This window comes from Diadema antillarum, unplaced genomic scaffold (assembly GCF_040938485.1).
Source record: "Diadema antillarum isolate AM-2024a unplaced genomic scaffold, OU_Dant_1.0 seq00002536_RagTag, whole genome shotgun sequence".
Classification (NCBI taxonomy): Eukaryota; Metazoa; Echinodermata; class Echinoidea; order Diadematoida; family Diadematidae; genus Diadema; species Diadema antillarum.
The window spans coordinates 58,456-71,434 of NW_027273138.1; the positions used below are offsets into that span (position 1 = coordinate 58,456).

General features: G+C 39.4%; 1 protein-coding gene across 2 annotated transcripts in view; it reads right to left on the reverse strand.

The window, feature by feature from the left end:
- Positions 1-12,979, reverse strand: part of LOC139714930 (transforming growth factor beta receptor type 3-like) — a 52,315-nt gene that overhangs the window by 38,218 nt on the left and 1,118 nt on the right. For both annotated transcript variants that reach the window (XM_071626580.1, XM_071626579.1), the window contains exons 2-3: positions 6,592-6,845; positions 4,219-4,541 (exon numbers count right to left, since the gene is read on the reverse strand). In XM_071626580.1, the coding sequence (XP_071482681.1) occupies positions 4,219-4,541; positions 6,592-6,634 (366 nt within the window). In that variant the 5' untranslated portion in view covers positions 6,635-6,845. The remainder of the gene's footprint in view (positions 1-4,218; positions 4,542-6,591; positions 6,846-12,979) is intronic.

A 12,979-nucleotide genomic window follows, 5' to 3' on the forward strand; every position in this document is an offset into this window, starting at 1 on the left:
GATACAGTATTAGCACTGGTTCCACAGTTACCATGCATCCTGAATGCACCAGCCACATACTGTACCAGTACTGGCATGACACATTACGTATAATGTAAGTGATTTGTATTTCTTGCCGTATTATCGGTAGAAAAAAAAAAAACAAATTGATAGCTGGAACTAGGAGTATGGTAGTTAACATGACTTGAAAAAAATGCAGAAAAAAATGCAAAAAATGGCGGTTGGGGTAGGGGTAAAGGAGAAGGAAAATTTAATCCAAAATATGGGAAAAAGGTTAGTACCCAGGGTATCATGTGGAAGATTAGGTTTTACACTAAAATTATCGTTATAATCCATTTCCTTGACCCCTAAAACATGGCGTTAGACACCAAAACCGTCTCAATAGACAAAAAAAAATAGCCGAGTTATAGCCTAAAATGTCTTTTTCAAGCTGTAACGGCGGCCATCTTGGATTTTTTACGATTTCGGCCAGGGCACCCCGGATTTCGCATTTTTTTCATTCTTTTTTTCAAAAATGGTGTCAGTAGGCAAAAAGTCATCAAACTAAGGTGTGATGAGCATGTTCTGAAAATATGACCTAAAACTGATCCTCTATAGCCCACCTCTATTAATACGGTTACATGCAGCCAGCAGCATGAAATGTGATGTATCAGGTGACTTACTAAATGCAGTGATAACGGTACCGTACTTACAGCTAGGGTAAGGGAAACTAAAACTTTTACAAATTGCTTCAATGAAAACGGCATCGATATATGTATACATGTTACCATTTTAATATTATCATGTGTATCAGGTGAATTCCACGCCTGTCTACAGTTCTCATTCCGACCGCTGTGCTACTTGCTGAGTCTTGCAGTGTGATTCTTGCCGGCTGGCTAGTGGATGTGGCCACTACACACACGTGTATTCCATGTGCACCTTGGATCACGGACGCTTCTAACGAAATTTGGACGAAACTGCCGAGCTCCGAACACGCATTTTCCGAACGAGCAACGCATTTGCCGAACGGAATTGAGCGGGCGGTCGTGCGTGAAATGCGTCCACAAAGCGTCCACAAAGCGTCAGAATCGTTGCTACTGGATCGATAACGAAAGTTCGTCCAAATTTCGTCCAGATTTCGTTGCTACTGGATCGATAACGAACTTTCGTTGGAAAACGAAATTGACGGAGGCGTTTCTTATTGCGCGTACTGTATGACTAAGCTGCTTTTCAAATGTTACACTAAAAGGAAGGAAAAACTAGAAATGTCACTATGGTGACTGGTATGCCTCTGCCAAAATGCATGGTTCTCCTAATCGGCCTACAGTATAGTACAATGTCTTGACAATGTGTGATGACAGTTTCACATGATTGACAAAATATTAAAATGACAGGTTTGTCACAAATGTGTTGAATGTTCACTCCCCTTGAACTAGCTTTAATTTGATGAATGGCTCCTGTATATCGAGTGAAGGTATTTGGGGATTTGAGGATTTTTAATTGAGTTTTGACCCTTTTGTAAGTTTAAGGAAGAAGTGAAATTTAGCACTTTCACTTGACCTTTGACTTTTTGGCAAAAAAAAAAAAATCCAAGAGAATGTCTTTGGGATAATACATGCATACACTATGTTCCTTTAAAATTCTGAAGGCACTGCATAGATAAGAGGGAAATAGTGAAATTTAGAGAAAATGACCTTGACCTTTGACCCATGACTTTTGACCCCATGACCCCTAAATCATCTACACGTAGATAATCACTGCCAGTCAGTACACCCGTATGTACATGTACTACATTGTCAGTTCCATGAAGATACCTCGAACCATTTGTGAGATATGGAGAAAAAAAGGGAATTTCAACACTTTCACTTGACCTTTGACCTCACGACTCGAAACTCTCTGGAGAATCTTTTGTTGGTAGTTCATGTACAATATGTATGCAATGAGTTTCAAGAAAATACCTTCAGGCAATGCATAGATATGGGGAAAATAGTGAAATTTTGAGCATTTGATCTTGACCTTTTGACCTTTGACCTTGCGCATGTGCACCCAAAAGTTGACAGGCACAACTTCACCCACTCTTACAATGTACATGCCAAGTTTCATTAGGATACCTCAAACAGTTTTTTAGTTACGCTGTCCACAGAATTGATTATGAACGGATGGACGGACAGCCCGAAAACATAATGCCTGCGGCGACACTTCGTGGTGGTGGCATAAAAAGGGAAAGACTTTCCCCAAAACATACTTTCAATTACATTCTTCTGCTTTATTATAAAGTCTGACAGACAGGTTGCTAAATTACCAAAGTACTATAAGTACTTTGGTACATAAAAACTGATGAAGCAATTTTATGCATTGTAAAGATACCCTTTCAACCATGTCCCATATTATCAAGCCATAAAGTGTCAGAATCTTGGATGGATGACAAATCCACATCCATGTATCCATCACTTTGTAGTACAGTGTATATCTTGATAAGACTGTACATTTTTTTATTTAATAATTTCAAGGCTAATACTACATGTCATGCCTACAGTATACTGATAATCCGCGAACTCCTCAAGCCCGAATTCACAAAGGTGGTACACTCGTACAATTGAAACCATGGTTTAAACCATGGAAAAAGCCTGTACTTTTGTATGGGGCACCAAGTGTCGCATGGCCTATTTTGTTATGAAATCAGTCATTTCGTTAAGAAATGTCAACATTACATTGTACATTGACGAAATGATCATTTCCTTAACAAAATTGTCATTTCGTCGACGAAATGACTGATTTCGTCGACGAAATGACTGATTTCGTTACGAAATAGGCCATGCGACACTTGGCGCCCCATAAAAAACTATGGTCTTTGTCCATGGTTTAAACCATGATTTCAATTGTACCACCTCCGTGATACAAGTCAGGCCCTATAGTTTGATAGCCTTGACTTCAACAGTTACATACAAACATGCAGTTCTAAGGCAGTTGGTCTATGAGTATCAAACTTCAAAGACATGCTGCATTTACAATATTTATCACCTTGTTTTTTGCTACTGAGCATTAACCTCGAAGCAGACACAGATATACATGTAACATACAGTATATTTGATTCTGGATATAATATTCAATCTGTCTTGCTTATGAAAAATGCCACATGCTCTTTTGTTTACATGCCTTGACCTCCGTAAACCTTTGTGCTATAATTGACAAGAACAGATTGATGGGTGTCAAAGATCACGTCGGCTGAATGGATAATCAACAGTTCTTCCCTCAAGATTTCCTTACAGCTTAAAGATAGCCCTTCCCTTTTGCATTCCTTCCCAAATAGCACAGAACATGATATATTCTACCAGAATGACAAGACTATTGTAAATCTATAACATCTATGTGATATTAGAAGGTTGTTAGCCGTTAGAATTCAAATAATGCACCAAACGCTCATCGTAACGTATTCTGTGTACTAGGCACAGCTGCATACATTAATCCTCCTGTGGTTGTAATAATCATACTTATCCTTCGAACAAAAGATATGCATATTAAAGCTGTCAGCTAGAAATGAAGAATTCACTAGCTTCTTACTTTGTTGTCGATAGCAAATAACAGCACACCACTTACATGAACTACAACTGTACACGTGCAACTATCATACAGGTCTGTAAAACTAGTAGTTTAGATTTGTAATTTTTTCGTAGTACGAGAAAAATATTCAAATCTTAACGGTCAATTTTCTAAACAAATAAAGACCCTCTTGAGTTCAAAATTTACAGGAGGTTTCCAAATAATGTTTTCTTCAATACCTAAGTGTTCTCACCAATTTTTCAAAAATTTGCATGTAAAAGGGATTGGCTGTCTTTAATACAGACACATCATGATGAATCTGTGTTGGAAGGTGCCCAAGTTACTTTGAGTGTGAATGTATTCAGTTGCCACTGGAATGCCTGCTTCTCACACACCTAGTGTACATCGTACACGTGTAGTACAGCTGTATTAGTCTCAACCGCATGGCCCTACAGTATGTGCATACATGTAAGACTCATTGATATTGACCCTGACCAATGATTGTTATTTATATCAAAATCATTTTCCAGTTCACTTCTACAATGTATCAAGTACAACAAAGGGAATAATCATTTTACATTTTGTATTAAAACATAGTAGAATTTATGGTCAGAAAATGAGAATAGTAGAACTTGACTATACATAGTGTGTACATCTTTAATAGGTGATGCATCAGTCAGAACATCATGTTATACTCACCAGGAACTGGAAAGGTAAGGGCCCTAAACGGTCAGTCACAATATGCCACTCCACTGGATGGAGAGAGTTAAGGACCACCATTGTCATTCTCATCCTGGCTCCATACCCTGCCCTGGGACCAATGTGTAATGTGATGTCATGACCAGTGTGGAGGAGGTCTTGGTAGGAGGAGTGTAAGTTAATGACATGAATCTCATGAGATGAACTTTCTACTCTTCTTGTGCAGCCAGTCATCATAGAGTCATGAGAATAAAAGGCCTCCACAAAGGGTGAAATGTATGATGTCTCCTTGTCACATGTCTGCTGTTTGGTAGCTGCAGAAACTGTATTCCAAGAAAGAGGATGTTTGTAGGAAGAGAAGCACAGAGATTACAGAACTTGGAGAAAATGACCTAAGAAATGACATCATATCCTACATGTCGTATGTATACAGTATGAAAAACAAGTTCACTTTAATAAACTAACATTTTCTACGAACTACGCACATACAAAAAAGAGTAAAGTTCACTTAGTATTGAGTATGAAAAGGTTGTTGATTCATACTGTGCTTAAAAATAAATGTTTTCAGTATAAAGGTGAACTTAATTGCGCACCTTGAAGCTTGACGTACACCTGTAATATGACAAATGTGACCCACAACAAGTGTTTCAAACAAAAGTCGCGAGAGCAAATTCCCTCCTAGGCGGGTTACAAAGATTTTGACTATCATTTTTTTCATTTTTTTTGTTGCAGAAATAGAATCTTTGATATGTTTTCTACATCTAGTGTACACTAAATTTCATGGTTTTGTGTGGACAACAATATAAAGAAAATATAAAGGGAATTCCACGAAAATTAAATTTTTCATGAATTTTCATTACACATTCCATCAACCCGATGCTGGCATACAAGGTGTATATTAAGGGTAGCAATTATTTCCCCTGCTTTCTGAAAGCAGTTTACAGTTCAATAAGTGCTCTTTCATTATGCTAGAAAAGTGAATTTTCGTGGAATTCCCTTTATATTTTCTTTATATTGTTGTCCACACATACGTCATATCCTCTAGTAGTTTCCTCATCCAGGAGTTCCAACACCAAAACTTTAAAAATTCATAACTTTTGCATCAATTGTCTGATTTCCCTCAAACCTTCACTGATCAATGCGATCTAATGTTGCTACTTTTCACTCAATCCACATTTCTCTTTGGGTTTCCTTTAATTTGGGGTTTTGTGTCCCCCCCCCCCCCCAACACACACACACACACACACCTCACAATTTGAGATCCTCTCCCCAAGGGCTGCTACCTGCTACAATACATGTACAACTAGAAATGTCGCTACAGCGACTGGTTATACCCCCGCCAAACAACATTTCATAAGCTTTGGTCAAAAAACTGAGGAAGTACTTTGTAGTTAAATCCGCAAGATCTTTCCTTGATCTTCTGCCATTAATATGCCGTTACCATGGCAACGTACTTTCGGGTACTGTCGAAAAATGCGTCTTGCACATCTACAACCAAAGGCACACATCTGTACCAAGTTTCATGGAAATTGGGCAAAAACTGAGGAAGTAGTTTGCAACACAAAATTTTCCATCATTTTGGCTCATAATATGTGAGCTGTTACCATGGCAACATACTTTTTGTCACCGTCAAGAAATGTGTCATGCTGACCTATATCCTAAGACAAACATTCAATATGAATTCCATGAGAATTGGAAGAACACTGATGAAGCAGTTTTGCCATGAAGCATTTTGCCCTATATTTTACCAATAACATGCCGTTACCATGGCAACGCACTTTTTGCCACTGCGGAAATATGTGTCTTGCACATTAACATATTCAGATGAACATCTGTACCTAATTTCATAAAAATTGATCAAAAACTGTGGGAGGAGTTCGCGACGCAAGATTTGTACCCATTTTTGCCCATAATATGCCGTTACCATGGCAACGTACTTTTGGGTACTGTCAAAAAATACGTCTTGCACATCTACAACCCAAGGCACACATCTGTGCCAAGTTTTATGGGAATCGGTTGAAAACTGAGGAAGTAGTTCGCGACGCAAGATTTGCAACGGACCGACCGCCCGACCGCCCGACCGACCGCCCGACCGCCCGACCGTCCGCTGATTCCTACATGTATATACCCCCTTCAAACTTCGTTTGGCGGGGGTATAACTAGGCAAATGGTGAAAATCGCAATGGGGTTTTCAAGAAGAAAATGTAAAAAGCTCATGCACGACACATGCTGGACGCAGGACATGGACACCGGATGCTGAATGATTGCAATAACTCACCCGAGCCTGGTGAGCTAAAAATGAGAGTCAAATTCATACCGTCAACAATACTGAATCACATTTTGCTATTCAAAGGAACTTTTGTTCATACATACCATGACTGACAAAGATGATTACTGTAATGATGATTGCATTCATCTTGTAATCAAGCCGATACTGCAAGCAGTGATGACGAGGGCCGACCTGTTGAATGCGATCCCTTGGAGTCTCCTCAAGGCTCCCTTCACTCCCCCTCTAATGTGTCATGCCAGAAAGTGGGCTTAGGACAGTCCGCTGCACTACATGTACGTGGACAGAATGTTGGGTTGAATGACCTGTGGCCGTGTCTTTATCAAGGTTCACCAGATGCCTGTGATGTTGGAGGAGCATAAAACTAATGAAGACAAAATCTGAACAAAAGTTAGTACTGGGTTCAGTTTCTGCAGCCCACCATCATAGAGAGAGAGGGAGAGAGAGAGAAATGCAACATGATGAGAGCTGTTCATTACATTGTATGTTGCTAAAACTCTCCTTATTTCAATCTAAAATATTTGCCTTTCAGAGTGACTAATTTTTTGCTCTTCTGCATTCAGCTACAATTTTGTACAGCAGTTCTTTCAAATACTTGATCTTCACTAAAGCTGTGTTCAGACAAAGGCAGTTTTGGTCGGAGTAACTTCGGAGGAAGGGTCGGAGGAAGCTTGGTCGGAGTAACTTCGGAGGAAAGGTCGGAGTAGTGCCCGTCTGAACATGGTCGTGGTAAGTTCCTCCGGGAGGAACTTACCACGACCTCTTCCTCCGAACGAGATACTCCCGAGTTTTCTCAGGAGTATCTCGCTACCACGACTAGCCAGTCGGAGTAAATTGCCCGTGCGGACAAGCCCTCGGAGTATCTATTAACCTACTGTACATGTACATACCTTACGACCTAGGTAAAACTTCCTGAGTCAAATCGCAATGTTGAAATTTTGCGAGTACACGTGCGCGTGTAGTGCAATTCTAACCTACTGATGTAGTCGATTGCGATGAAGAAGCTAGCGCTCATGCAGAAATTTCCATCAACAAGAATGGAGAAGACAAATGTCACTGGTAAAAAAACAATCGCATGGTCGACATGCGCGGCGCTACCACTTCTGGAAGTTACACCGACCATCGCACATAAAGTGGTCAGAGTTTCTTCCCACGACCATCGTGTGGACACAGTGGTCGTGGTAACATATGCATTAATTTGAATTTTAATTGCCGTGCCATAAATTTTTACTCCGACTAGAAATACGTCTGAACATGGCTATTGAGCTCTGACATTCCAGACAGTAGGCCGGGCCTACTGTCTGGAATGTCAGAGCTCACTAGGCCCCATACAAAATTACCAACATTATTTATCACTACATCCTGCTGAATTTACATTTTGAAATTGTATGACATCACTTCCATGCATTTCAAGTTTAAATTCAAACAACTTTAATTGCCTACGTACTGGAAAACTGTAATATCCTTGAATTTGTAAAGCGACTGCATCATGGGTTCTTTTGTATTGTACAACTTGTAGTTGTTCTTTTTAATACATTGTAGTTAAATATTTCAGATTAAGTACAATGTAAATGTACAATTGTACACTGTACATACAAGTACCATACATGAGGTTTGATCAAGGTTTTGTACACATTTAGAGTGAGGGTGAAAACTGGCGACTATTATGCCTCCGCCATTATGCATGATTCTCCCAATAGCTGCATAGTACAATGTCTTCACAATGTGTGATGACAGTTTCACATAACTGGCAAAATATGAAGAGTTTGTTCGCAAAAACCGATAAGTCCATTTTTGCCAAATGGAGATATTTGCGATTAAATGTCAAGAAAAATACAGAGAAAAATAAGAAAATTTTTGCTTCTTATGACCATAACGTCAAAAATGTACATTTATATGTAGTGACCAATATATCATTTAAAAGGTATTATTTTGTACTTTATGACAGAGACCGTACTTCAAAATCTTCAAAAATGGACTATCGGTTTTTGCGAACAAACGCTTCATATTGAAATGACAGGTTTGTCAGAAATGTCTTACATGTAGGTTTGCTACAGCTATATAATTGTCTAAGAGTGCAAGTTGGTATGTACATTTGGGAAATTGAGGATTTTAATTGACTTTTGACTGACCCTTTTTTTTGTAAGTTTATGCATCATTGAGTAATTTTCAAGGTACACATGTATGAAGAAAAAGTGTACCGGTAATTACAGTGTACAACAGATTTTTTTTTTTACCATTTTAGCCTGGCCTTTGCCCCTTAATGTTTGACCTTGACCTTCTGGCAGGAAATTTCCCAGAGGAGCTCCGTTAGATAATACATGTATATAATATTTTAAAAAATAATCCTGCAAGCATTGCATAGTGTAGATGAGGGAAAAAGTGAAATTTTTAGGGGTTGACCTTGACCTTGACCCCTGACTATTGTCCCATGACCCCTACATTCCCTAGAAAATCCCTGCCAGTCAGTACATGTGTATGTACCAAATTTCATGAAGATACATTGAACCATTTGCAAGAAAAGTGAAATTGTAACATTTTCACTTGACCTTTGACCTAAGATATGAAACTCTCTCTGGAGAATCTTTATGTAGCAGTACATGTCTACACTAAGTTTCAAGATAATACCTACACGTACGGGCATTGCACATATATTGGGGAAATTTCAACATTTTCAGCAATTGACCTTGACTTTTTGACCTTTGACCTCTTCCAATGTCACTATTTTAAAAAAAAAACTACTCAACTAATTGCCCCATCATACAATGTACATCATCCTTGGACCAAGTTTGGTGAAGATTGCTTCATCCAGTTTTGAGTTTCACCCAAAATCTAACCAAGTAATTGCCCCATCATACTTTATACTTGGACTAAGTTTGGTAAAATTGCAGTCAATATTACTCAAGTTATCGCGTAAATGAATGTGGACGGACGGACGGATGGATGGACGGACAACCAGAAAACATAGTGCCTCTGGCACCACTTCGTGGCGGAGGCATAAAAAATCATTTGATCCTCATATTCCCCACCAAAGTTAGCATCATCACAACACATGTACACCAATGTACATCATACTTTTTCACACCCTTGCACCCTGAGTGAGATCCAAGTCCAGTGAAATGGAATTTTCACCATTTTGACACTTTTAAAATGTACACAGGTCACTGTCTGAATATGTCGATCCCAGCTACAATGTAGTTCACTCTAGCTTTGCAATAACTATTTGCAGACGCAGTCGGCACAGCACAGCATACAAAACACATTCATGGCACAGCAGATAGCGAGATCAGCGATTGATCTGAATGTAGCAATCTCATAGCAATCAGAGCAAGTTCTTCTATGGTATCTTTAAAGAGGTCAGCTTGTACGGAGTCGCGGTAGTGATTGATTGAGGTTTGGGCCGTTGTTCGTGTTTGTGCAAGCGCGCCGGAACACTTTTGGTTTTTTATTTGGGGGGGGGGGGGGGCAAAATCTCTACGGGGGCACATTATGTGACAGTGTGAAATCCTCGGCTAGGGAGTGAAGCGACCGAGTGGGGGTACCACGGTAGGGACTTTTTGTAAAAACAGATTACAAAAGCCTCGTTTTCAGAGCATTTAAAAGCAAATTTCTAGGAAATTACACAGTGGAAAAAATTTACATGTAGTGTGAAGGACTATGATTATAACATATGGGGGGTACATTTTACATGTGACGGTGTGAGATCCTTGGCGGGGGAGCAAAGCGACCGAGCAGGGGAAGGGTGTGGGACCCCCCTCCCACGGTAGGGACTTTTTGTAAAAACAGAGTACAAAAGTCGCGTTTATAGAGCATTTAAAAGCAAATTTCTAGGAATTAAACATAGTGAAAAAAAAAACAGTATAAAAACTATAATTATAACATACGGCGGTAAATTTATGTGACGGTGTGAGATTCTCCGTGAGGGAGCGAAGCGACCGAGTGGGGGGAGGGTGTGGGACCCCCCTCCCATGGTAGGGACTTTTTGTAAAAACAGGAGTACAAAAGTCACATTTATACTTGTACATAATGTAGAGCATTTAAAAGCATAGTGGGAAAAAATAGTATAAAAAACTATAATTATAACATACGGCGGTAAATTTATGTGACGGTGTGAGATTCTCCGTGAGGGAGTGAAGCGATCAAGCGGGGGGAGGGTGTGGGACCCCCCTCCCACGGTAGGGACTTTTTGTAAAAACAGAGTACAAAAGTCGCGTTTATAGGGCATTTACCATTGAGCAAATTTCTAGGAAATTAAATATAGTGAAAAGAATAGTGCGAAGTACTATGATTATATACGGTGGTACATTTACACTACATGTATCTGGAGGTGTGAAATCCTCGGCGAGGGAGCAAAGCGACCGAGCGGGGGGAGGGTGTGGGAAGGGGGACACCCCCCTGCCACGGTAGGGACTTTTTGTAAAAACAGAGTACAAAAGTCGCGTTTATAGAGCATTTAAAAGTAAATTTCTAGGGAATCAAACATGGCGAAAAAAAAAAAAATTAGTGAGAAGGACTACGATTATAACATACGGGGGTACATTATGTGACGGTGTGAGATACTCGCCGAGGGAGCGAAGCGACCGAGCGGGGGAGGGTGTGGGTATGTGGGAGGGGGTATCACGGCAGGGACTTTTTGTAAAAACTGAGTATTTTGCATTTACAGAACATTTTAATTCAAATTTCTAGGGAACATAACGTAGTAAAAAAAAATCACTGCGAAGGCCTATTATCATAACTTATGAAAACTGTTCATACGGGCAAAGCGAGCGAGCCACTTTCACTTTGCCATTTGTCTGAAATGTATTCATTAAAAGCTTAAATGTGATCGCATTGTTCAAGCGCAATAAAAAATATTTTTATATTGCTAAAAAGCATAAAAGAAAGGGAAAATGCAAGGTTTACTATTACTATATAAAAGGTATGTTTTGGGGGCACACTCAAGGACGCGAGGCTCCCATCTATACACTAAATTTACTCATAAGTAAATAGAAGTGTATAGATATTATAATGTAGTTTAATAATGTATTAATTATTATTTTTGCCCTGTTAGGGGCAAAAATTTCACATTTTCAGTTATGAAATTGACAACTTTTAGACAAGAAAAGTGCCTGTATTGTTCATTTTGGTCTTTAAATAATTATTTGTTACAGGGGGCACTTTGGGGGGGGGGGGGGCAAAATCTCGTTTTGCCCGCCAAAAAAAATTATTTGCTCCCCCCTGCCCCCCCCCCCCCAAGATCTCAACCTCTTTGCTCACTTAAAATGACAAAATTCCTCAAAGATTGCCTAGAATATATTTGTTTCTCTGAATTCTACAGATTCCATGACAAGATTCAACCGCTCCTCACTGTCTTACCGAAGATGGTAAGCATCATTGTAGCAGAGAAAAAAATGCTGTAATGCTTGATACTGGGGTACAGTACATGTACATGTAGTTCATGACACTCTTCAAATGGTATCATTAAGTTTTCCACTAACTTTCATACTTAATTACACAATCAGAATAGCGATTTGTAATTAACTCTGTGATTAAGTCCTATAGTATCAAACAGAGGTGCACACACATTTTAGTATGGCGTGTAAGACTTTCCCGCCAAAACGCTTGTTGTCATGGTAGTTACAGTTTGTACTTAAAGCCCCAGTGTACTTACTTTTAAGCTCTCAGAATACCGACTCGTTAATTAAGTGCTAATCAAACGCTAATTAATTCAGCCCTCAGAACAACGGCCCCTCGTCATTCTCGAAAATATCTGTACACATAAATAACAGTCACGCGCCCGATGTGCGGAACCCCCCCTCTGGGCTATAGATCCGCCATTGGTTTGTGCATGTTTGGGGATCATTTGACAAGGAGGTGCGTTAGAACACTAGAACTTTAGTAGAAGGTCTTACAAGTTACAGTAAATTAGATCTATACGTATCACTAGCTAGGGTTAACCCTAACTGTTAGACTATCAAAACTATCACTCAGATCACTAAAAAATTACGTTTAGACCTACCAGGTACTATACAACTGTAGTAGGAGAGTTGATCGTATCACCGGACGCTTTTTTTTTTCGTGGCTCTGAATTCCGTACTCAGAGGACGAAATTTCGGCCAAAAATATCAGGAGTTATTCACAAAGTCCTGAAAATTACAAATTCAGCAAAATTTTGAAAATTATTCACTCTGATTTTCGGAAAATAAACTTCAAATAAAAAAATGTATACCCTCTCCAAAAAGTTGTCTTTTTGCGCGGTGTAAAATCGCATTATAATTGCGGACACGATTTTCATAATGGAATAATCGAGGTCTTTCGCACCTTGTCCTTGCACCAGAATCACAATTCATCCGACGAATCACCGTACACATTCTTACCGAGCAGACGATAAAGAAAAAATTGGAAAATGACGCTCAAATTTTGTATTTTACGGTAAAAAATGTCTATCTTGAACATTTCAAACAGTTCACGCAATAAAAACTTGTGAGAAATCGA